Raw genomic sequence first — 25,377 nt, forward strand, 5'->3', positions numbered from 1 at the left:
CCTGTTGATAACTCAAAGTGGCTATGCAAAGTATTGTGGCCCAAGTTTGTTTGGGTGTTGAGATGGAGTGGGTATGGTATGCAATGTTGCCCAAGGTTTATCCAAAAGTTTATGTCTTAATGGGATTTAAGTCTTGGTGGGATTATGCTGTTTATATTTGTTTTCATTTCACTAAATGAAAGACCTCAATGCTTTTGATTATATCTTTTGACAATGCTCAGTGCTTTGGATTATATTCACCATGCTCACCTTTGTTTAATCTCGATTGAATGCCTATTAATATACTAATTGTATTTGCCTTCGCCATCCTTCCATGCTGCTCAATAAGACTTGTGTTTGCATATATATTAGCTGATTTTAGGAGGTTTTGATGCAAATCCTGTCTTCACATTTGTTCTGGTCAGAGTGTGGGAGTTCACTCTCCAGAAGTGCACATTCATTTTTTCGTTTGTAAATCTTTCACTGACATTCAGCAAAACAGAATCAGGCTCTAACAAAGGCTGTTCTTTTCTACTGGGTGTTTCTGGTTTCAGAATGTGGGCTGTGATTTCGAAATCGATTCCAACGCTGTGGAGGACCGTTGTGGCGTATGCCAGGGTAACGGCTCCACCTGTGAGACCGTGAAGAAGACCTTTGAGGAGAGCGAGGGATTAGGTATGAGAGCATAGATTTTGCATTGAAAAACAGCAGTGCTAGCACATCTGAAAACTCAACTACATTTACATTTATTCAAATGTATTCATTTTGCAGACACTTTTATCCAAAACAACTTACATATGTCAATTGTATTACAAGGGCCATTCTCCCCCGAGCAACTCGGGCTTAAGTGCCTAGCTCACAGACACACCCTGTAGAAGCCGGGAATCGAACCCTCAACTTTTCATGCTACTGCATGCTACCCCAGCTCCTTATTCACTAGGCTATCACCGCCCCATCAATTTTGTATGTGTAGTGCTCCAGTTTTAACTTTTTTGAGCTGTGTCATCATGACGAATCTCATCCACTCCCTAAGATAGCGAAAAGTGGGACGCGTGTATTAAAAATAGGATTTCTCTCTTTTTTCCCAGGCTACGTGGATATTGGTCTGATTCCAGCGGGGGCACGAGACATCCGCATAGAGGAGGTGGCAGAGGCTGGGAACTTCCTGGCACTGCGCAGCAGTGACCCCAAAAAGTACTTCCTGAATGGCGGCTGGACCATCCAATGGAATGGAGACTACAAGGCGGCGGGTACGGTCTTCACCTATGAGAGGACAGGCCACCTAGAAAACCTCACCTCCCCCGGACCAACCCTGGAGCCTGTGTGGATTCAGGTGCATATCACCAAGCATCTAGCGTAGCTTTGTGTGATTACAGTATGGAGTTAGAGTTAGTAGGGTTCTGACACTAATTATTTGAGGAGACCAGAGAGTTTTGGCCATTACATACAAGGATGAAGCCTAGCCATAGTCTAAAATCTTTTTAGGGACTAGGCTTAACCCATGTATGGGGAAACTTGTCTTAAGTTGCCTTTGCTTCAAAATGTTCCAGTTTCTCCCGTTTTGTAGTTACATACTAAGCCGTGACCTTTGTTTTGAAATTAGTTTGTTTATTTTTGTTTTGTTTTGTTTTATCATCTTAATAATAGACAATTATGTTGTCTTATAATCTAGTCATTTAAAAATGTAATCTAAAATCTAGATAATAATAGTCAATCTAAAAAGAATACAAGGTACAAGGATACAAGATACAAGGAAGTTTATTGGAAATGGAAATATAGTAATTGAAAATAGTATGGCATGACTTAGGATTGCAGGTATATTAATGGATTTGGATGTAAGCCGCAACTCAATCAACTTTTAATCCCAAAAGCCACTGATCTAAATGAAAATGTTTTGGTTTGGTTGGTCATGGGATTTTGCATACCCACAGCCCCAGAATGTTATAAGATATCACAAAAATGGAAAAACAAACAATATGAAAACAGAGCATAGCCCAAAGCACATCAAAACACCTTAAAGTCATTGTGCAATACATCATTGGTAAGTCTGTCTGAGCACCTGAGTTGTGAATGCAGCAAAAATAACGTGGTTGCACAGTGAAGATACCATCAAACACAGACGACTCTACGGCTCCATATACAAACACAAATGCCAATGGGGCAAGCGTTGATCGCAAAAAAGATATGCATATCTGCACAATACTTACATTACTGACATACTTACTGGAAGTTCTTTAAGTGTGCATTACATTAAACTCCAAAATTGTCAACTAACATACAAAAGTGGTCAACTCTGATTGTAGATGAAAGATTGAGAGTTAGCGTCTTCATTATCTTTTAATGTCCTCATGTCTATCTATAACATTGTTTCTCAAGGACAGTGAGTGACTTTTAATCATAAACATTCTGGCTCGGCTTGCTCTGTTCCAAGATGGTCTTGGTTTTCACCAGCAGCGATAAGCAAAGCAGTATTTCCGAAGTCCTAGCGGCTGCAGCAGCATGTGGATGAGAATAACAGCTCCGGGACTGATCCCAGCTGCTGCACACTGAAATGTATTCCTTCCCATGGGGACAACACTGAGAAGCGTATGACAGCCGAAAATTCGGCGAGGTTAAAATACCCGAACCCTTTGCATGTCCCATTGGGCAGAAACCGTATCAGCCATCACAGAGGGTCCATTCATCAGACACCCTCTCAGAAACCCTTATGCCATGTTGACATGCACCTCTCCTAATTAATTCTTAGAAGACATCGTTGAAACGTGTCAAAACATGGCTCTGAAAGCTGTATGCCCCCAGCGTCTGTTCTGCTATCACAGGGTGCTATTCGTGGTGCTGGCTGTGCACAGACAGGGGAGAGGGGATGGAGGAGAGAGAGAGATGGAAGGATTGCACAGAGAGGAGAGGGAAGAGAGAGAGACACAGGGGAAGGGTGTGGGGCTCAGATAAAGGAGAAACTCCCAGGAAGAGGCCTGCAGATGCTTGGCAAGCTGCCCACATATGGCCGGGAGAGAAGCAGAGCGCTCAGCTGTATGTGGTAGCTGAAGACAGATATACAAGCCGTACCAACGAGACACTGACCCGCTCTCTGCCTCTCCCTCCCTCCCCCTCTCTTTCTCTCTCTCTTCTCTCTATTTTTTGTTATTTGTCTCACCCTTCTGCTTGACTCTCCCATTCTCTGTCTGATTCTTTTGTTATTTCACAAGTCAACCTTAACCTCCACACACAGACACACACACACACACACACACGCACACACACACGCACACACACACACACACACACACACACACACATACACACACACACACACACACACACACACACACACACACAGACGTGTTGGTCTATCTCAGCTGCTGCTTCTGGGAAACTGGTGGTCCCCTAGCTAATGCCTTCTTTTAATATATTTTTTCTGTTAGCTGATAACTCACACTGCAGCTGCAATAGATGGCTTTAGTTTTAATGTCCTCATACAGTAGGTCAAGTGTGAACGCCATAGTTTTATGAGGTTATAATTAGGTGACCAAGGGTCTTACATTTTGTGTTTATTGAAGGACAGAAACAGCCTTTATTGCTATCTGACATTTTTTTTTCTGAAGCCAGATTGGGAAGTGAGCATTCAGTCTCTGAAACATTGACAGATCTGATGTTAGTCAGACACGGTTGGCTGTTTGACAGCTGAAGTCAACCAAGGTCTGGAGTGTAGAGTTTGACATTGCTCTCTGGTGTCAAAATGTCAGTTTCTACGTTACGCTCTCACACAGCGTAAAATGTTAAAGGCGCTAGCAGCGCTAGAATTAGAGCTCAAGAAAATCCAATTTCTCCTATCGGACTAATTAATAATGTTTCTGCACCGTATAATGTGATGTTTTGACACAACTCCCTCAGTGGTCAGCTGGGTTAGCATCAGTGAATATCCCCCAGTTACAATTTGCCTTATACCTAAATATCTGCTCTTATTGCTAAGATTTAATTGGGTGGGCATTTTCAGGTTGGCCCTCATGGGTAGTTGATTGGACTCAAGAAAAATAAATTCAGTTTTAATTGGCAGTTCATGGATACAAAATGCTTTTCACTTATTTTTTTTATAAATCCTCATAAAGTTTAAATAGCTGACCAACAGTTCAGTAACTAACAATTCTCTGAGGATTTTTGGTGAGATGTTTACCTTCCCAACCTAAAGGCAACTTGTCAACTGGAACTCCCACTGAGTGGCTCGACCAATTTTCCCTGTCACCATGCTGTGGCTGCACTGTGATTTGAATGGTTTTGACAGGCAAAGATAATGACTGACTCATCCATCTCACGCTCTCTGCTCTGTCTGTGTTGACTGTGGGACCTGCTAATCCTTAAAACAACAACTTCTTCAACCAAACCTTTTCCTGCAGTTCACCATTCTTAACTTTTTTTCACTCAGAAATGTGCGACAGGCGAAGACAGATGTGTTTGCTCTCTTTTGGCCCTTATAACTCTCTTGTTTGTGGGAGGCATTGTTAGCCAGTGTTTGTCTGTGTCCTGGAGGCCAAACGTCCTCGTAATGGTGCTCTTTATATTCTCCAGCTGCTCTTCCAGGAGACCAACCCGGGAGTACGCTATGAGTACACCATCAGCAGAAACTCCGTCTCCAACTCCAACGGCACCCACCCCCTCTCTGACTTCCAATGGCAGTTTGGGTCCTGGACGGAGTGCAGTGCCACTTGTGGAACAGGTGAGCCATTTCAGGATAGGTTCATCGTTTTTTTCATCCAACTTGATGAGTGACGTTTGTTTAGTACTTTTGGAGATCATGTACAACAGTATACAGTGGGCTAAGAACAGTTGAAAGATAAAAAAAAAAGTATGTTTTGTAATAATAGGGCTATGCGTCCCTTTTTACAATAAAACATGTTGACTCTGTCTCTGAGATCTTAAGTTAAGTTTCATTTAGTCAAGTTAGTTAGAGCATTTTTTTTTTACCTTAACTTTCCCATCGATTTTGTACTGTATATCCATACATCCTAACATATCAATACAATGGCCAGGTTTACGGTCCCATTTATAATGAGAGTGAGATTGATATGTATCAAAGCAGCAGTATTTGTCAGTGTCTTACTCATCCAAAACAAGCACATTAGTCTTAAAAGCTGTGAAAAGCTCCATCTTGTGTTAGCACACTGTCCAGTTCTCATTGTTCCTATTATTCATAAGCTGCGTCATCAGACCTTTTCCCTCATGGCAAACATGATCAAAAATAGCGTTTGGCAGAGAGTGTTCTGTCTGTGACAAGAGAGATTACATTTGCGCCCTGCACATCAAAACCTCTCTGACAAATCACCTGCAAAACAGCCATCACTCACTCTCAACAACATAAAAGTGGCCTGAAGCATATTATATCACAATGCAATTCAAGATGTCTGCTCCTGGCGCTCTGATGTTTTAGTTTGGGAGAATCTGCCAGACTGTCCACAAGGGAGGATTTATCATCAGGGTCATCGTGTCTACAGAGTGCACTGAATGAGAGGCTGTGGACGATAGTAATTCCCTCTTTAGTTTGCTTGAAGGCAGCACAGGCTATCAGCATGGGTAGCTGTCCTTTCCCCGTCTGATAACCATCATTGACATTTGGACAAGGTTTCTGTGTGGACGGCTCAACCAGCAACCCAACATATTATTACCGTCTTTTCCGCAACACTAACATTTCCATCCCTTTTGCCTTGGCGTGAGCGTTGAAAGATGAAAATTGTTGATATAGGAGAGAAATAATCAGAGCTTCCTGAAGGCACAGAGCGCTCCATCAGGCCCTCACTGGGCTCTACGTGACACACAATTTCCCCCAATTTGGTGTTTTTGTTTTCATCTGCCACATCAGCCTGAGTTTCTAAGTGGATTAATCCCCCATTAGCCGTGCTGGGTAATGCACTTATGGGCCAGTATCAGCTGGTTTTGCGGTAGAAGGCACGTTTGGTCCTTTCCTGTGTGGTTTGCTTTGGTCACATTTGTGTAGCTAATTGTCAACAAACTCTGTTAGGACTTTTTATTTCCTAATAAAAAAACAAATTATGCATTGATGGGTTAATCACTCCTCAGTTTGGTCAATGTGGTGTCGTTCTCAGTGTTGCCAGACTTGTTGATGATCGCTGGCCTGGGTTGATAGTAGTTGATATAGCACAACAGTTATCCTAAATGAATACAGTATCTGATGTCTTTGAAACACTCACTCACACACACACACACACAAATACACACACAGAAAAAGAATAGTTCTGCTCTTTGGAAGATAATGCACATTTTTTTGTGGTTTCAACATACCACTTCAGTCCAGCTAGGATACTGAATGGTATTCTCTGATTGGTCCAGCTGTTTTTTAAACCAGTTAGCCATAATTGTGTGCCCATCCTATTTTTGCATGCAAATTTTGACCTTTTCAATATGAAGTTCTGAGGGAAAATACTTAACACATTAAATTCACATTCTATTAAATTCGCATTCTATTATAGAATATTCTAAATTGAATAAGAAATGGATTCAGTATAGGAAGAGTGTATTAACGTATGATAATTTACAATAGGGGGGACCGATTCTGCATACATTCACATTTGTTGCAATATTATTGTTTCATGAATGAAATATGTGAATGGATTTAACAGAAAGCAAATTATTGATACATCCTCTGCTTTTGTATGTGTGTGTGTGTGTGTGTGTGTGTGTGTGTGTGTGTGTGTGTGTGTGTGCGTGCGTGCGAAGATCTCTACTCATTAAGTCCTCAGAGAGCTATTGTCACTCCAGCCTCAGTGTTTGGTTTCCCAGCCCCCTCACTCCCACATCCCCTCCCCAACACTGCCTATCCAGAGAGGCTCAAGCCTTACGGGGTCAGAGGAGCCATTCTCTGTGTACCTGGTGCAGGATCACCATGGCACGTCTGTCAATCAGCCACAGCAGCATCCTCAGACCTACAGTACTTCATCAACACAGCACTCAAGCTGCAATTCAGTGTTCATTATGTTCGAACATAAAATGCATTTTTTGCATTGGTGCCCGCTAGAGCAGAGGATATTTGTACCTCTAATCTGCATAAAAAACAGACCTCGCTGTTTTGGTCATCAGAAGATTCATGAGATGTTATATTTGTGGAGGCAAGATGTCTTTCTGTCCTCCTACACTTCGGCTGAAGTGCATCTCAAGCTGCCGGTATTGCCAGGTTTCTTCCTACTGGCCTCCCCAGGTTCCACTTCTACACTAGACCAAAGACATTAATGGTTGGAATTATTGCTGTTTTATGTCCTTCATTACCAGAACCTGAATAAATAAATCAAAAAAATCTATTACACAGTGGGTCCTTATGAAAGATTTATTCAAGTTAGAATAGGCTGTTGTTTAGGTAAAAGCAATATATCATATTTCAACTTTAATATATCATATTTTCAACTTTACTGGCAAGACATATAAGACATACCATAATAACTAATAGTCCATTATGAGTCTCTATCTAGCTTTTCGTAACATTACAGAGCTGTGAATAATGATAAGGCTTTTTGGAAGCTGAAAATGAAAGGCAGTCAATATTTCATCACTTAAAACCATCCTGCAGCTAAAATGGAATTCAAATGGTTGCTGAGTTTGTCACCATCTTACTATTTGCTTGACTACTCTAATCTATGGGTATGGTAGATATTGACATTAATGATTCATATTGCTTTTCATAAATTCATACCCTCATTTAGTTGACCATTCAGTTATTATTAGTGATTATGCAGTCTCTCTTGCACTGTGTGTGTGTGTGTTCTCGACTGAGAGGCACACCATCAGGCAGCGATATTAGGCCTAGCAGAGCCTCCACACTGACTAGTGCATAGTTTAGTTTTAGTTTATTTATTTAGCACACATTAACATTAAATGGTGCAAGGAGGGAACGAAGCTCAATGGGCCTTTACAGAGCTCCACCCCTTTCAATAATCACACTTAACCATGTACGGCTGACAAATAAACCATAAGAGGAGATAAGGTACAAATATAATCAATGACAATAAGGAAAAAGAAAAATCAGGATACAAAATACAAAAATCATCCAAAATAAATAGAAGAAGATGTGGCAGATCTATGGATTTGAAATATGCATTAAAAAATGTTAAATAGTATAATGACAAGAATTGAAGCAGACAGGAATTAAGTAGATGATTCATGACAGGAGAAGATGTTTTTTAAGCTGTTTTTTAAAGAGAGAGTGGGAAGCTATGGCTCTTAATGGGGGAGGTAATCCGTTCCATAGTATGGGGCCTCTGTATGGCATATTAAATTGGTGATGAGATGAGCGAGTGAAGGGTACAAATAAATTATTATTGTGGCTGTGTCTAGTGCGATGAGAATGTATGTCTAATGACGGGGTAAAGAAAGATTGAAGGGAGGCCGGAAGATCTTGGGTACTGTAAATGAGCTTGTGAATGAACAAACAAATCTGGTAAGTTATGTATGTTATCTGGTATGTTATGTGAACTCCCAAGACAGTTATCCAGAATTATGCACTCCAACAGAAGCACAGCAAGCGGATCTCTTTAGACATAGCTTTAATTATGGATGTATTGGAGGGTCTCTCGACATCTCCCTGACCTTTCGTTTCTTGGATGCACATCAGTGGCGGGTGCCAACCTACAGCAGAAAGCAGCCGTCCCTCAGATCCAAAGGCCCTCACCTGCCATCTGTCTCCTGTCGGAGACAGTGAGGCTGCTGGGACCTCTCCTTTCAGCACCTGCCACCAACCCCTCTCCCCAGTGTCGTTTTCACTCCCTTTATCCTGGACTTTTGGAGGATCTAGAGATCTGGGCCGGTGTGTGTGTGTGTGTGTGTTTTTTTGTAATCTGCCAAACTGTAATGTGTACCACCACCCTGGGGGTGTCTGCAAAAGGTGTGAATCATGCCAAAGAAGTTGAAAGTAACAGGTGGCTTTGTGATGGATAGTTGAGTGTAGGGGTGAGGAGACCAGTACCCCACCTCAGAGGCCCCAGCACCTCCCTTCACCCCTGAAACACTTCCTCTTCCTCCTCCTCCTCCTCCTCCTCACAGACTCAGGGGAAGAGGAGACAGCAGAAGACTAATAGACAAGACCAACACATAAATCTATGTTCTCAACTCTTCCCTAACTCCCCTAATCTCTCCCATTTGCCTAAGATCCTCTGAGTTGGAACTCAGCATCAGACCCACTCAGTGCTATTCATGATTCTGTGTTTAGAGATGGCTATAATCAACGCGGTATTCTTGCCTTTAGAAAAGGGAGCAAGCTGACAGCAGGAGTGGAATATTCTAAGAGCTACTTATCGTTTCCACATCTTGAGTGATGGGCTGGTTCCAACTGTAATTATTGCATTCCAGACCTTTCCAGGACTCGTGTAGTCTCTCCTAGCGCACACAGGTGTGCCGAGGACGCCGCAGGCTGTCTGGCTCCCTCATAGAGACGGAGACAGGCTGCGGTTTTTCAGTTCTACTTCATGTTCAGTCTATGTATGTTGCACTTCAAGAATTGATTTGCATATTGTCTGCTCTTGGTATGAGAGGCCTATGTGTGATTATTAGATCAATAGAGTATTAGATCAGTAGATTAGTCTTAGGATAAGGGTTTGGTGTGCATTGGGGTAAGTACATTTTTAGCAATGTTCATTATAAGCAAACTACCTGAGGGCATTTGATATGGCTGGCGTGTAGCACCGACCAATGTAATAACTTCCCACCAACGTAATAAACCACCACAACGCAATAAAAATGTTGGCTTTATGGTCATGAGATTGGTTTAGATGGTGACAATTGTTGACAATACATTAACTTTTTTAACTTTCCCACCAGCGTAATAACTTCCTGCAAATGTAATAATTATTGGGTTATTACGTTGGTGGGAAAGTATTATGTTGGTGGGAAGTTATTACATTGGTTGGTTTAAAACATGAAGATTTTTATCACATTGGTGGTTTATTACGTTGGTGGGAAGTTATTACATTAACTTTTTTAACTTTCCCACCAGCGTAATAACTTCCTGCAAATGTAATAATTGGTAGGAAGTTATTACTGTACGTTGGTTGGTTTAAAACATGCAGATTTTTATAACATTGGTGGTTTATTACGTTGGTGGGAAGTTATTATGTGGGTGGGTGTTGCACTGGCGGCTGCATTTAAGAGTCAGACTGGGACACTTTTAAAATGAGGATGAGTCAAAATCGATCCGACTAAATTCATGGATGGGTAAACACAAGCTGGGGTAGTTCATGAGTGATAGCAATGGAAAGAAATAGAGTCATCTCTCTCTCTCTCTCTCTCTCTCTCTGTGTATGTGTGTGTGCTTATGCATGCATGCCATGCACGCGCATGTGTTTGTGTGTGTGTGTGTGTGAGAGAGAGAGATAGAGAAAGGGAGACAGAGTGGAAACAATAGACAGTGACTGTGTGCATGGCTGCCTGTGTAAAATGGTCTGTCCTTCAGCTTTTAGTGTTTATTTTCTCAGGTGTCCAGCGTCAAATTGTTCACTGTGTGGAAAGGACTACTGGGATGGTAGAGGACCATTACTGCGACCCGTCTTCTCGGCCCGATGATAAACGCGCCAGCTGCAATGAGGAGATATGCCCTGCCATGTGAGTTTAACAAGAGAATGTTGGGAATGACATTTATTCAGCTGGACAAATAGCATGCATTTTACTTCCAATACGCCCACCAATACACGCTCAGTTAGTCTATGTAAGCACACAAAAACCTTCTCGCTGTGATTTTCTTTTTTAATGTTTCTTTCTTTCTTCTGTTCTTTCTGTCTTCTTTCTTTCTTTTTTTTTGTCTTTCTTTTTGTCTATCTGTCCTTCTCTCATTCTTACTTTGTTTCAACGCTTCTTTTTAAGTTTTATTTTCTTTCTTTGCTATCAATTTTATCTCTCAGTCTTTCTTTCTGTTATTGATTTTTTATTCCACCTATAAACCATCACACATGCCATCACCTCTTCTTCTGCAGTGCTCAGATGGCCTGAGTCAATTCTCTTATTATTATCATTGATGATTGTGTCTCTCCACCTGCAGCTGGTGGGTGGGAGAGTGGCATCGGTGCTCGGCGAGCTGTGGAGAGTCGGGGTTGGCCAAGAGAACCGTGCTCTGCATCCAGAGCGTGGGCCTGGAGGAGCAGAGAGCCCTGCAGCCCTCTGCCTGTCAGCGCCTGGAGAGGCCCCAGGCCGTCGCGCCCTGCAACACGCACATCCCCTGCCCTGCCACCTGGACCGCAGGCAACTGGTCAGAGGTGAGCAGCATGGATCATAGAAATAATAATAATATATTATTATACTGTCTATCTTATTGATAGACAGTAAAGGCCCATTCACACCAAGAATGAAAACGATAACAATAACTATAACCATAACGATAAAAGTGTTCACACTGAACAACGATAAACAAAGTCTCTCCTTGTGTTAATGAATGTGACGGCTAAAATTCGATGGGTTCTGATTGGCTATTAGCGTTTTATCGTTGTGAAAATCGCTCTGAAAATGATCCCCAACGATATCGCTCTTCATGTGGTTATCGTTATAGTTTATGTGTGAACATCGTCATTCATATTAACGAGAACGATATTTATTTATAGTTATCGTTATCGTTATCGTTATCGTTATCGTTCTTGGTGTGAATGGGCCTTAATGCTCATCTGTTTGTCATACCTCTATCTATTTTGATCTATCAAATATTGATAGGCTACTGGTTACAGTTTTATATACGCATAATAACAAACACTTTGCGAGTCACTGCAGGTAGATGGATTTTGATTACTTCACTACCATCAGCAGCTGGAGGTAATACACTCTAGAAAAACCATAACAAGTCATTTCAGTTGGGCCTCAGAAAATGGGTCTGTGAAGACGAGACTGTGTTGAGATGCACAGAAATCCAAAAAGGTTATTTACAATGAGCTGTTACTGAGTCCCACCATTCACCCACACGTGGAGTTCTCACTGCCTGCCTAGATAGTCATTACAATTCAACTTTTTTTTCTTTCGCAATAATGAATAATGTAGAAGGTGACGGGGAGTTTGCAGTTATCGCCTTGAGCACACAGGCAGATCTAATTAGTGTGTAGGCTGCAAATGAAGACAAACTGAAGCAGAAGTATGTATGGGAAACAGTACTGCTTTTCAACTTTCAATAGAGTCAGAGTCCTTTGGTACAGGTCATGCTGTTGATTGTCAGAGTGTTTGATACAGGTCATGCTGCTAATTGTCAGAGTGTTGTATGATTTGGGGAATGTGTCAACATGGAGTGTAGACAACAGCCTCCTTCCCACTGCGAAGCCCATATTTCACATTGTATGTAAGGGATAATGTATAGAACGCCGGTCATTATCGGAAAATAAGTCCCAGACAAGGCGAGCAGGACCCCGGCGCACCAAGTGCGAAGTGATATGAAAGACTTACAGTAAATCAGAAGCACAAAACCCGCTGCAGCGGTAATTTTATGTTTCATGAAAATAATTTACTGTGTAACGTTGGGAAATCCCATTCAAGTCAATGGAGCGATCTACTACTGTAGCATTGTGAAGAGAGGTAAAATAAGGGAATATAATGGATAATCTGCATGTAAGATGAAGTTTGGGAACAAATCTCAATCTCTTTTGAGGTTCTTTACTAATCATTCATCACTATCGCTTTTTTACTATCATACTATCAACTGAGCTCAGATATAAGAGAATTGTTCCAGTGTGGTTCACTGTGAATGTACAGTATTGTTAAGTATAAAGTATAAGTATATTTTGATTCTGTGAGGGAAATTTGGTCTCTGCATTTATCCCAATCCCAATAAGTGAAACACACACAGCACACAGTGTACACACAGTGAGGGGAAGCACACACTAATCCCGGCGCAGTGAGCTGCCTGCATCAACAGCGGCGCTCGGGGAGCAGTGAGGGGTTAGGTGCCTTGCTCAAGGGCACTTCAGCCATGCCTACTGGTTGAAGAATACAGTGGAAAAGACAGAGTATACTTTAGATAAAGACACACATGGATTGCACCTTTACTTTAATCAGTACATAACTGAGAGGGGATAGACAATGCAATTATATTTCAGTCGTCTGGCATGTACAGTATACTACACCTGAGCTGCACATGTCCTTCATTGCAACTTCCTCTCATTGGTGTTGGTGTAAATGTTATAACAGGAGTGGGACGTGACCCTGAGGTTAGTGTTTTATTAATCAAAACTTTATTAATCAACTGATTGAGTAAGGAGGTATATCGAGCTGTTGACCTGCCCTGGGAATGGCAATTCAGCACACAATGCATATTGATATTCAATCAATCTTGAATATAAATGGTTTAATTGTACCCTAGCATTATGCAGTATTGTCCAGTATGCAGTATGTCACATGTATCACACAAAGACAATCCCTCTTGGTCAGTGTGTCATGATTTATTACTTAGAAACATATCAACTCTGTGAGGCTGGAAATGTGTTGAACCTAATAATGTTATTATGTAATAACTCCCAATAATAGTAGGCTAATGATATTTCTTTCAATAATAATATGTTTTGCAGAACCCAAAAATGAAATAATTCCTATAATGCAAAACTTTTTTCCACTTAATTACATTAAAATATAATGATAAATCCAAGCATGCAAAAAATTTCACTGCAATAGAATAATGCAATATAGGAGATTATTTTCTGATAGACTGTGATCTATGAGTGATTCACTGGATATCAGTCTGACAGTGGGTGGAGAGGTGTGAAATGGAGTTATGTTTAGGCATCTGGTAAAATGGCTTCAGAAACAAACAACTCGGCCCCAGCTGTGGCGCAACTGGCTGGGGCACATTCACCGTATGCCGGCGACCCGGGTTCAATTCCCGCCCCGTGGTCCTTTCCGGATCCCACCCCTACTCTCTCTCCCATTCGCTTCCTGTCACTCGCCACTGTCACTATCATAAAAAAAAAGCATTAAAAATCATAAAATGCCAAAAAAAGAAACAAACAACTCTTTCCAAAGAATTTAGGAAATTACATTATTTTGAGTTAATGACATTATCTGGTACCTTAATTGAGTTATACACATAGTCTCTGTAGACATTTCTTTAACACATTTAAATTGTTATTAAAAAATCTTTGTTGTTAATTTTCCTTGTAGACTTCAATGATGAGAGTGGGCCTCCTGATGTTTCTAATGTTAATGAGACTGTCAGTAAATTACTGGAGATCACTTTAGAATAAATTGTTTTTTCTTTTATCTTGACTGTTTTCCATCATGGAGGTGTTAGGAGTTTGTATCACCGTAATTCCATTCCAAGTCAATGAGAAGATATTTGTTCAGTTATAAATTACAAACCGCAAAGGAACATTGGGTGAACAAAAGCAAACACAATCACTATTTTGAATAAATAAATTACAATTAATTACATACAATGATTTACGAGCAGTAAAGTAATGTGGACAACAAGTTATGAGGACAAACATGCCTGTTGTTTTTTATATAACTAATATATTAATTTGTTTGTGTTTAGTGCTGATCCACCTGTGTGGGATAAACAATACCAAATGCAATCACTATTTCAGAAAAAAGCTCAAAAAGTAATGTTGACATTTTTAAAATAACTAATGTATTAATTTGTTTGTGTTCAGTGCTCAACCACCTGTGCCGGAGGCCTTCAGACTCGGGAGGTAGCCTGCAGCTGGGACACTGGGGTTGACTGCGAGTCTGCAGAGAGGCCTGACTCCGTCACGTCATGCTTCATCCAGGACTGCCCCTCCAATGCTGATGCGTTTGGCGGAGACTGGTCAGGAAGCGGCTCCTCAAGCAAAGAGGTTTTCAATGACATAAACGCCATACCAGATGACAATCATTTGCCCACATTCGACACAGGATCAACGAAGGCACAGCCAAGAGGACATGGTAACCCAAACAACCACATAGAGGAAGACTTCCTATACTCCAACTACATAGACAAAACCTCTGACAAGTCCATTAAAAGCAACTTACCCGTTGATGATTTTTATTATGACTACAACTTCATCAACTTTCATGAAGATCTGTCCTCTGACGTTGACACGGACAGTGAAGGAAAGAAAGTTCTGGATAACTCAGGAACACAGGAGCCTACTCCAGGTGCCACCACAGCTGGTACTGTTCAGAACAAAGTCATCACAAATGCTTCTCAAACTACCTCAACCATATTGATCTCAAACTCTGAGGACTTCTTCAGCACTACAACTATATCTCCTGATGTCAACGATGAAGACGGCAAGATCATGTCTGAAGGATCTGAAAATGAAGAAAGAATTCTGACTGAAAATCCAGATGTTTCAGATGACGACTTGTTCTTGATGTCAGAAGATCATTTTTTGCCCATCTCAGTAGTAACACCTCTTCCAAAATCAATAACAAAGTTTTCTCACCCATGGAGAGAATCTATGAAAGAAATAGGCACCATTGAAAACCCTGAAGACTTACCAATTACCACTAGAATACCTGCATTTCAGTATATAGACTTAATGAAGGAAACTCAAAGCCCAGTCCAGGTAAACAACGTGGATCCCCCAATTGGAAACAACAGCACTGGCAGCTCTTATGAAGATGGTTATCCAGACATTGCAGGGGACTATCACGATGAGACAGGTTTAGCGGATACTGAAGTCATACCACCCACCACTGATAGCTATGATGAGGGTGTTAGCCCAGAGTATGGAATCTATGAGGAGAGAGAGAAGGGATACGAGGATGAGGATGTTCCTGGAGGGGACAGCTGGACACAGTCTCAGGAAACCACAGCTGCCCCTCAGCGTCCGTCTGAAGGTCTTGTCTTGAAGGTCGAGAGTCTTGTGCCTACTACTACCTCACCTGTGTGGAGTGAGACCACACAGGTGCCACTAACCACTCCATTTGCACTGGACCTTGACGTCAACACTCAACTCCACTTAGAGGAAAAATCTACGTTCACTACAGCTGATGGACTCAAGAGTTCTTACTCATGGACCACTCAACCAGATGACCTGGACGCCACTCATGATGTTTCTCAGGAACCTCTCCTCACATCTCTGGAGCCCTCACCCATGACACAACATTACCAAGACACAACCTCAGGGCCTGGAACTGCATCCCTACCTCCTACAGATGCAAATCCTCCTTCACAAACTCCTCAAACTACCACAGCTTCTTGGGATTATGATAACGACTATGAGCCATGGCTTACCACTACAGTTACAGAAGGTGTCACCAGCAGTCCAGTCCTAGATGCGTCACCTTTCAGTGAGACAGACATTCCCAGCTCATTAAAGAGTTTGGGTGAAGTTGATTACAATGAGATTCTGGTTCCACCTTCAATGAGGTTCAGGGGCACTGACTCTCCAACTGAGTCCCCCACATCTTCACCTCAAAGAATTCATGTTCAGGCCACGACAGCACCTCAGAGACCTGCCGCATCACCACCAATGCCCTCCGAGGCATCCCAAACCCAACCAACCAGTGCAGCTCAGTGGCGCATAGGGAACTGGAGCTCGGTGAGTAGCACAGCGACACACATTCTTCTCATACTTGATGCATGCGTAGGGGGGGTGGGGTGGATGCAAAAAAAGTCCAACACAGTCATTAATCTCATCCCACTGTTCAGTATGCGCTTCAGATTTCAGTATAATTACTAGCGCCGATGATGAATGCCCTCTCTGTGAATCAGAAGATCTTCACATGAAAACATGTAGTCTATTTATCATATGCACAGAGGTCATTAATTACCCATGCTGCATGTATCACTTTCGGTGCATGTTGTGTGTTGCATCCTCCATAATGCAGAATAACGAGGCACTCTTGGGTGCTCTTATCTCCAATGAAACTGAATGCACATGCGTAGTAGAAATAGAGAAACCATTGTGTCATATTTTGTATGCATGCCCAATCTCTCCCTCATGCATGTTGAGCTCCCTTGCCACGCACTGAGATTTGAACTCAGTGACATGCTGTCGACTGGACTGTTTCTGCTTGTTTTTGCTTCAGTGCTCTACTAGCTGTGGTCTAGGCGCTGTCTGGAGGATAGTGATCTGCAGCTCTGGTGTGGACTCGGACTGCGACCAGCGGAGCAAGCCAGCTCCTGCCCACCGCTGCTACCTTCGACCCTGCTCCGCCTGGAGGGTGAGCGAGTGGAGCAAGGTGAGACCTGCACTGACCTCTGACCTGCCCTCTGACCTGACTCCAAACGGCACTCCAAGAACAAAAAAAGAGTCACACCTAAAATCAGTCATTCATTCTCCATGAGCGTCAACTACAGCCTCAAAGTATTCATGAGTTGTGGTCACGTGATTTGGTAACTCAAATGTTGTAATGTTTGACCCAGCAGCACTTCGAGCCTCCACTCTAAGCCTCCGCCTAATTAATTGGTAAAGCTAATGTTTGAGCCATCATTCAGGGAAATTGTCTGTTTATTAGATCAGGTGAAGACAGACGCTCTTTGTGTTGTTGTTGAGTGCAGTGCTCCAGGAACTGTGGAGGAGGGGAGAGGCTCAGGGACGTCCAGTGCTACGACATGCGAGACCAGAGAGCCCTGAGACCCTTCCACTGCCAGGCTGTCTCCACCAGACCCCCAAGCCACGTCGTCTGCAACGTCCAGCCGTGTCTGGAGTGGTACACGTCCTCTTGGGGCCAGGTAACAAGGGTTAGGGCTCCTTCAACACCCCAAATCCCTCACCAGTTGTTCAGTGATTGTTTTTTCAAGAATTCCATCAGAATAGCATCCAGTCAGATGCGCAAACACCTCGTTGTGCTTTGAAGTCTCGCCATATTTTGTACCATCTGTTCATTGGCAGATAATTTCACTCTGAGCTTCAGAAAACTTTTTTGAAGGACTTTTTCCCTCTTCCTAAATCTGGGTACTCCACCGAATTTAAGTTTCAGAAAACAGCCTCTCTCACTCCCTCTAACAAGACTTTGCAAGTGCATGATCTATAGGCAGCTTAGTTGACTGTGAAGGACACCAGGCTACACTTGCATTTGCTGTGTTTTTGAAGTCGTATTACCCTGCCAGGATAAAGCAGTACATTCTGTCTTATTTACCCCCACGGCACTTGAGCCCTGACTGACTCTCCCATTTCACCCTTCACAGTGCTCGGAGCAGTGTGGGGGAGGGGATCAGCAGCGCCTGGTCACCTGCCCGGAGCCAGGGAGGTGTGATGAGTCCCTCATGCCGAATTCCATCCAGGCGTGCAACAGCCAGTCCTGTGCACAGTGGGTCACTGGCTCCTGGGGGCAGGTAAGGAATCTGTCAACCCCCTCTCAGGCTTTCTATTGCAATGCATTCTGGCAAGGGCATGATGTGCATTAAAGCTAGACATCCACTACATAGTAGAAACCACTCTGCCTGGGTAATTTCTTTTAAAGAAGAATAGCCTCACCTTGAAGAACAATGCACAGCTGAAATGATGCACTCACTCTGTGAATAACAGCTATAAAGGGTAGCTAGGGTTAAGGGTAAATGATGCACTCACTCTGTGAATAACAGCTATAAAGGGTAGCTAGGGTTAAGGGTAAATGGGGATATGCAGCTGCAATTGCAAACAAGGTGTGAAATCGTGTAAGAAAAGATTAAAAAAAAAAAAAAGTGTCTCCGCAAGCCCAAATCATGCTGTGCCCATCCTGCTATTAAATGACTCATCCACAGCCATCCACTGCCTCCGCTCTGAGAAGGCGAGAAAGTCTTTGATGTGCAGCACCAATCTAATCCCTCGTCACATCAATATAACATGGTGGCCCCTCCAGTGCCTTTCTGTATTTGACTCAGAGTGTGGATGCAAGGCCGCCTGTGCTGTTCTCCCTCAGCAGACTTGGAAGTAGTGGGTCATGGGATAAAACTGGCATCATTTGGCTTTTCCCAAAATATTTGTTTTCATACATAATTTTTTTAATCTTCTTGGTCCAAATAATGTGATTCAGCCTTGGTGCTCGAACCAAGCTTATCTGTTTATTTTGCACTTTTCCCCCTGGGTACTGGCAAAACATGTATATCATAATGTCAAAGCAGCTTACCAGTGGCTCAATAAGAAGTAAACACTCTTCCACTCAACCATTGCAATAGGATTACAATTACAGTAGCATCTAACAACAATCAAGGAAGCTTCTATCAGTGAACTCTCAGCACTGTTAGCAGATTCCACCCTTGTTACTGCACTCGTTCCAAAGACATGCTGATTGTGTCCTTGTTACTGCACTCTTTCCAAAGACATGCTAATTGTGTGTTGGCAGTGTTCTGCGTCTTGCGGAGGGGGAGTCCAGCGACGGCTGGTCAAATGTGTCAATACCAAGTCTGAGCAGGAGCAAGAGGCTGAGGCACAGTGTGACCATGAACCCACCCCGGAAAACACTCAGAAATGCAACCCACAGGAGTGTGACACTGCCTCCACTGGTGAGTACAGTACCATGCCGCCATTTCACAGTGCTGTGTGTTGGCAATGGCATGTCTCATGCTTATACATCCTTAGTACATTCATGTGGATCCTTGTTTTAGTTTCTTTAGTTTTAGTATCTTTAGTTACTGTTCATTTTAGTCATGTGAATTTGTTTTTGTTTTTTATCATCCTGTTTATGTTGTTGTGTGTGGTGTCATAAGCTACTGGGACCTTGAATTTCCCCTTGGGGATCAATAACGTATCTATCTATCTACAGTATGTCTGCCAAAACCAATGAGCACAAGAGATTCATGTTTAGAGTCTATACTTTTGGTATACTTTAGGCGCAGTGCAGTATACTGTATATGTACTGAACATACTGTATAGAGCATAACGTTTATTTATCATTGCCCTCTGATAATGTCTGTATATCTACTACCTAGCATACACAACAGAATCCCCTTGTGAAATTTAATATCACAGATCATTTTTGCTGTGTTATGAAATTCCTTTGCACATGTGAACATTAGCCATGTGATGCTGTTGACCTCCTGCGGTAAGATTTTAATCCTGACTGTTTATTGAAAAAGAATCAAAACAGCCTCTCTCATATCTCTAAAAAAAATTATATCTACTGCACATGTTTCTGAGAAGAGCATGTGGAGGCTGAGTTCGGAATAAAGGGACAGATCCCACAATTTGCTGTGCAGTCTGGCAGAAGCGAGAGAGAGAGAGAGTTTGTGAACACAACACAGGGCTGTGATATTCCCTAATGTGCTGATCCATTGATCTCGGACTGGCAGTTTGTCCACCAGGGGAATGAGAGAAATGTTTACCGGCTTATTGATTGTGGATCTGAAGTCGGCGAAATCCTTTGGCCCCTATTAGAGTCGACTTAAATAACAGCTAGCGCCTGTGGCCGAAGAAGTGTAAACTAACAACTCACTGACCTTTAGTACCCTTTCCCTTAAACCGTTGCACATAGATCACCAAAGGTGTCATGTGCGCAAGTGGTTGACAATTCAGTGTCTCATGAGGAGGACAGAAGTGGCTCTGTTGAGACTTTTTGCTGGTTGAATTGGCACACATTCATAGATGCATGTGGCCATATTCAGTAACCATGATCAATTGCTTCGAGGAAACAAATATTTGTTTGTCTTCTGTGTTAAAAGAAGAAAAGAGATGGCAAACATGTTTATAGTTGAGATTGCGGACATGCTTAGAGTTTCTATTTTCTTCAAAGCAAATCAAAGCAAAAAGCAAATTGTTTTCGCCCAGACATCTGAGGCAAGCACACAATTGCATCATAACAAAAACACGTTTGAAATCTGTTCTACTCACACTATGTTACAGAGGCGAGTGGAACCAAAGCATTGTGCAGCTGTCCTAACAACCACACCAATTTACGCTAACAGGCCCTACGACTCTTTTGTTTGCTGAGGATGTTTGTGTGTTAGTTTATTTTTGTCATCTCCTCATCTTGTAGTATTGTTTACCTGTCCTCCGTCTTTTCATTTCATTTCAGCAGTCCAGGTATGTGGGCTGTGTTTACCCACTCCAAACATGTTCCTCAAATGAATCTAGCGCTGCAGTATTTCACATGGTGCCACACAACATAGATGTATATATTAAACAGTATTTGTACCAAACCGTTTAGGTACAGGATGTTCAATACAGATGCATACCAAATGTACCAAATGCAGTCTCTAACAGTAAAACATTTGACACCTTTTAAAAATACTATTCCGATTGTGCAACAGTTATTTTTAGGTTAGCAGTACCTACAGGATTACTGTACCCAAAATTAACCGAACCGTGACTTCAAAACTGAGGTACACACCAAACCGTGATTTACCCCTACAGTAGTAGGAAGACTTAAGCAAGTGTTATCAAAGACAGTACAGTTTAGATGCATATCATCATTTCAAACAGATATGTGCAAAACATGGCTGAAAGTATTTGCTACATTTTATTTGGATAATCCATTGCTGACAAACAGGGTGCCGACTTAATATTAGATTTCTAGCTCTCAGTCACCTAACAATCTACACAGAGAAACTGCAGTCTTAGATCCGTCCCCTGACCCCAATCCTAACGTCCAAGTCTATTTGTGTTTCAGGATGCCTGTTTCTTATCTGATTCAATACATCATTTTTTATTTTAAAGCATACTGTAAGCTTACTTATAAGTTCAGAGACTCCATTATCTACCCCAATTTAACCCTAAAAGCAATTAAAACATCTCCCTTTCATCCATTGAACTCAGTCGCCTTTATGTTGACATTTTTTATTCTGGTCACATCCACTAAGAAACCGTCAAGGATCTTGTCTCACAGGGTATAATTATGTCGGCTGCAGCTTTGATTCCGAGGGGCAGTGCCATTTGAAAATTCTAGGAAAAATACACCAGCTTTCTGTTAATTAAAATCTTCCTCAGGAGAAGACTGCATATGACGAATGTGCTTAGATATGGGATATCTCATATCCTGATATTTTCTAGACATTTTGAACATGACATGTCTGAATATTTTTTCCTAAAAGTCCTACACATTACCAGCCCCCTAGTACTAATTCCTGGAATCACATCCAGTGAGGGGATCCTTCTCCCTTTTTAATCCGTCTGTGTGGCAAGAAATTTAAAGCACTTAAATGTCAAGGCAAGACGTAATTTGTCTATTATATTCAAGACGCGACCCCATCAACAGCAATTATGTCACACTGGAAAGATGAGGAAATGGGTGAACTGCAGTTCATTAGAACCAACGCCAAAATCAGGAGGCAAATGCATGGGCATAGAGCCAAAACACTGCAGCTCTCCTTTGCCAGTAAAGTTTTCATGAGCTGCTGTTTTGTATTCTCCCAGTGAGTACTGCACACAGTGTCGAGCGGCTACACACTACAGTTTGCACCCCTTCCATGGCACGGTGGAAGGCGTGATGCCTCCTCATCCTGTTGTGATTCTGAGATCAGCCAATTGCGCCATTCGCTTGGTCCAGGCAGAGGACAAAGGGGGTTTTACAGCAGATATTCTATCATACCGAAGAAAGATGGCAGTCTCCTATCGTAGACCTGACCTATTTTCATTTACATTGACACTTTTATCCAAGGCAACTTACATATGTGAATTATATTACAAAGGCTATTGGCCCCAGAGCAATTTCGGGTGAAGTGCCTTGCTCAAGGACACAACGGTGGAATCTGGGAATTTAACCTACAGTACAACTTTCCAAGCTACTAGGTGCTAGCCACCTTAACTCCTTAGCCACTACGCTACCACTGCTATTTGCTAATTTGAATGGCAAATGCCATTTAAATGCCAATGATCACTGTGTCAAATCCTGAACAGTGTTCGACAGAGAGACTCGTTAGTCTCAGTCAAACACAAAAACACCCCAATGTACAGTATGCACTTTGCATTCAAGAATAAAGTTTGGGAATTCTGCATTTTCCCAATCTGCATTTTCCGGATTCATTGATGCAGCACTGACCCCCCTCAAGGAGGTAGGCAAGCCTTTAACAAGCTGCAAGTATTTATACTGGGTGCACCAAACATCCAGGCTACTCTTCAGTTAATTGTCGTTTTTGTAGACTACATCCTGCGTACTTAATAATTATAGTCTGCCCAAAGCATTAGGCAAAGTGAACGATATGTGTCAACAAAGTGTTATTCCTTACTCAATAAGGACTGCACCACAATCCCCAAACTTCTGCTCCACCATTCCCCATTAGCGAACCAATGAAATAAACTTGCGCCTACAGTACGGCCAAGACCATTAGCCTAAAAATCTAGACGCACCGTAGTGGCAGCAAATGTAATTTGCAGCCAGGGTCGTCTAGCAACTCTCCGTTGGCTTGCGAACTGGAAAAAACAAACTTCGGTCAGGCCAGTCACATCGTGTATAGAGTCGGTGGGCGGGCTTAACATAATGATGACAGAGTTGCGACGGTTCCGCATGAATTCCCTGCTACTTGAAAACAACGAAGATGGCTGCTGCTGGCGAAAAGCAGTCTTTCGAATCAGCTTTGGCCGCGACTGTTAAAGACTTTCATAAAAAATAAAGATGTATTCCGACCGGATATAACAAAAGTTTGATCTACCAACTAGCTCCACTGGTGAGAAAACGCATGGGACTCATGGGTTGTAGTGCTATACTATTGCGTGCAGTGGGAATTTGAAAGACAACCGTTTATCCCGCCCCTCGGATTGAGCCCTGCCAATGGTATGTTCCCAGACCCAATATCTTGATGGGTCTGGCTCGTCAGGCTACAAGACCATAGAATTGAGAAGAAAGACGATGAATGCTCTTGAATATTTGTACTGTCCTTTTCTTTCCTCTGCGAGGACATTCAATTTGCATCAACGGCATACCGTTGTACTTGCCCTGTTTCTATAACGTGGAACTTATCTGGTGTCAGAAATGAGCCACATGAAACAGCATTTTGGAAAAGATAGCTGCGGTCAATTTCAAACTTTTTTGGCTGAAGTAGCCAGCCCAGCGTGTGCCATTAAAATAAATGCGGGTGGTGCTTCCTCACTCTCTCCAGTTCTATATAATACCTCCATGGTTAAAACACAGCTAGTGTTGCTGTACTTGGACTTGGACTTGGAACCGAACTTGGAACTTGGAACTGGAGGGTTGCCGGTTCAAACCCCGACTAGTAGGCACGGCTGAAGTGCCCTTGAGCAAGGCACCTAACCCCTCACTGCTCCCCGAGCACCGGTGTTGTTGCTGGTAGCCAAGGGCGTAGGTTTGGTCTGAGCTTTTGTGGGGACCCCCCCCCCCCCCAAAAAAAAAAAGCCACTCAACTCTTTCACCAGCCACTATAGATATATAAAATGATTAAAATGTGCTACTGTCCAACTATCCATGATTAAAATGTGCTACTGTCCAACTTGATCTAACTATACTGTGTAGCCTACATAATCTGATTTTAAAATGTACAGATATGTAGGCTATATTTAACATTTAACATTTATTTTCTATTTCTGTTATGAAATCATGCATTGACCCATTTAAGCACAGCTCAGTTTTAAGAAACTTAAATACATGCATGCTTAGCATTTTGTGAAAAGAAATCATTAAGGCTACATTGACAGACTCTTAACCGTGAGCTGCCTGTATATTCTCTGATTCTAATATTTACAGATATCTAGGCGATGTAAGCACAGCTCAGTTTTAAGAAATGCTTAAAGCCGAAAGACCATGTTGAATTTTGCTACTTTTTATTTCAAAACCGGATTACTCTGGAACAGCTAAGGAATGCATTACACCTTTGTGTTCGGTAAGGTCTGCTGTTTATTATGACCGCCGCTAGCGAAGCTAGTGAAGCAGTCATATAGGGATTGTCAAAGTTTTTTTTTTTTTTTCTACTTCCTGAATTTTTGGTCAACGATACCCGGGACACCGAACCACCGGGGCACATGAAATTTGGTGGGTATGTAGCCCCACTAGACTTTTATGGAAAAATTTTGTTTGGTCCCCGGGGGCCACTCCCTCCCCGCGCTGGGCCCCCCCGAAACCCAAAAAATGCAGTTTTTTCTAAATAACTACCTGAACCGTGGCACCGAGGATGAAGACATTTTTATGGTATGTTGGTCTCAAGGGCCCACATCAACCTAACCCATAATCACTCATTTGTGATTTGCACCCCCCCCCCCCCCCCCCCGGTAAAAAATGAAAATGCAATATCATTCTGCTTTAATCGCCCCTCTCTTCAGTTAAGATGTTCAGAACTGCACCAAATTTTATGTGTATGATTAACCTGACATTCTCTGGGGGTATGCCAAGTTTCGTAGAATTTCATCCATGGGGGGGGTCTAAAAAAATTAAGTTATGTGTACATTTAGTGACTGTAAACTCATTGGCCTGTAGATGGTGGTGCTCACATATACACACGCACACACACACACAGGCACGCACATACCATCAATATCGGCAATTACAACAGCCTATACATAATTACAAATTCAGTAGGATTAAAGGAAAACCAAATATTCATCATAATAATTTGGCTGCATTTCCAGTATTGGCGTCATGTGGTCGTTTGTC

General features: G+C 42.3%; 1 protein-coding gene across 2 annotated transcripts in view; it reads left to right on the forward strand.

The window, feature by feature from the left end:
• Positions 1-25,377, forward strand: part of LOC121682129 (A disintegrin and metalloproteinase with thrombospondin motifs 7) — a 64,882-nt gene that overhangs the window by 28,279 nt on the left and 11,226 nt on the right. For both annotated transcript variants that reach the window (XM_042062153.1, XM_042062154.1), the window contains 10 exons: positions 534-654; positions 1,068-1,312; positions 4,543-4,690; positions 10,446-10,572; positions 11,006-11,219; positions 14,583-16,457; positions 16,948-17,100; positions 17,420-17,593; positions 18,050-18,196; positions 19,186-19,345. In XM_042062153.1, the coding sequence (XP_041918087.1) occupies positions 534-654; positions 1,068-1,312; positions 4,543-4,690; positions 10,446-10,572; positions 11,006-11,219; positions 14,583-16,457; positions 16,948-17,100; positions 17,420-17,593; positions 18,050-18,196; positions 19,186-19,345 (3,364 nt within the window). The remainder of the gene's footprint in view (positions 1-533; positions 655-1,067; positions 1,313-4,542; positions 4,691-10,445; positions 10,573-11,005; positions 11,220-14,582; positions 16,458-16,947; positions 17,101-17,419; positions 17,594-18,049; positions 18,197-19,185; positions 19,346-25,377) is intronic.

This window comes from Alosa sapidissima, chromosome 14, assembly GCF_018492685.1.
Source record: "Alosa sapidissima isolate fAloSap1 chromosome 14, fAloSap1.pri, whole genome shotgun sequence".
Classification (NCBI taxonomy): domain Eukaryota; kingdom Metazoa; phylum Chordata; class Actinopteri; order Clupeiformes; family Clupeidae; genus Alosa; species Alosa sapidissima.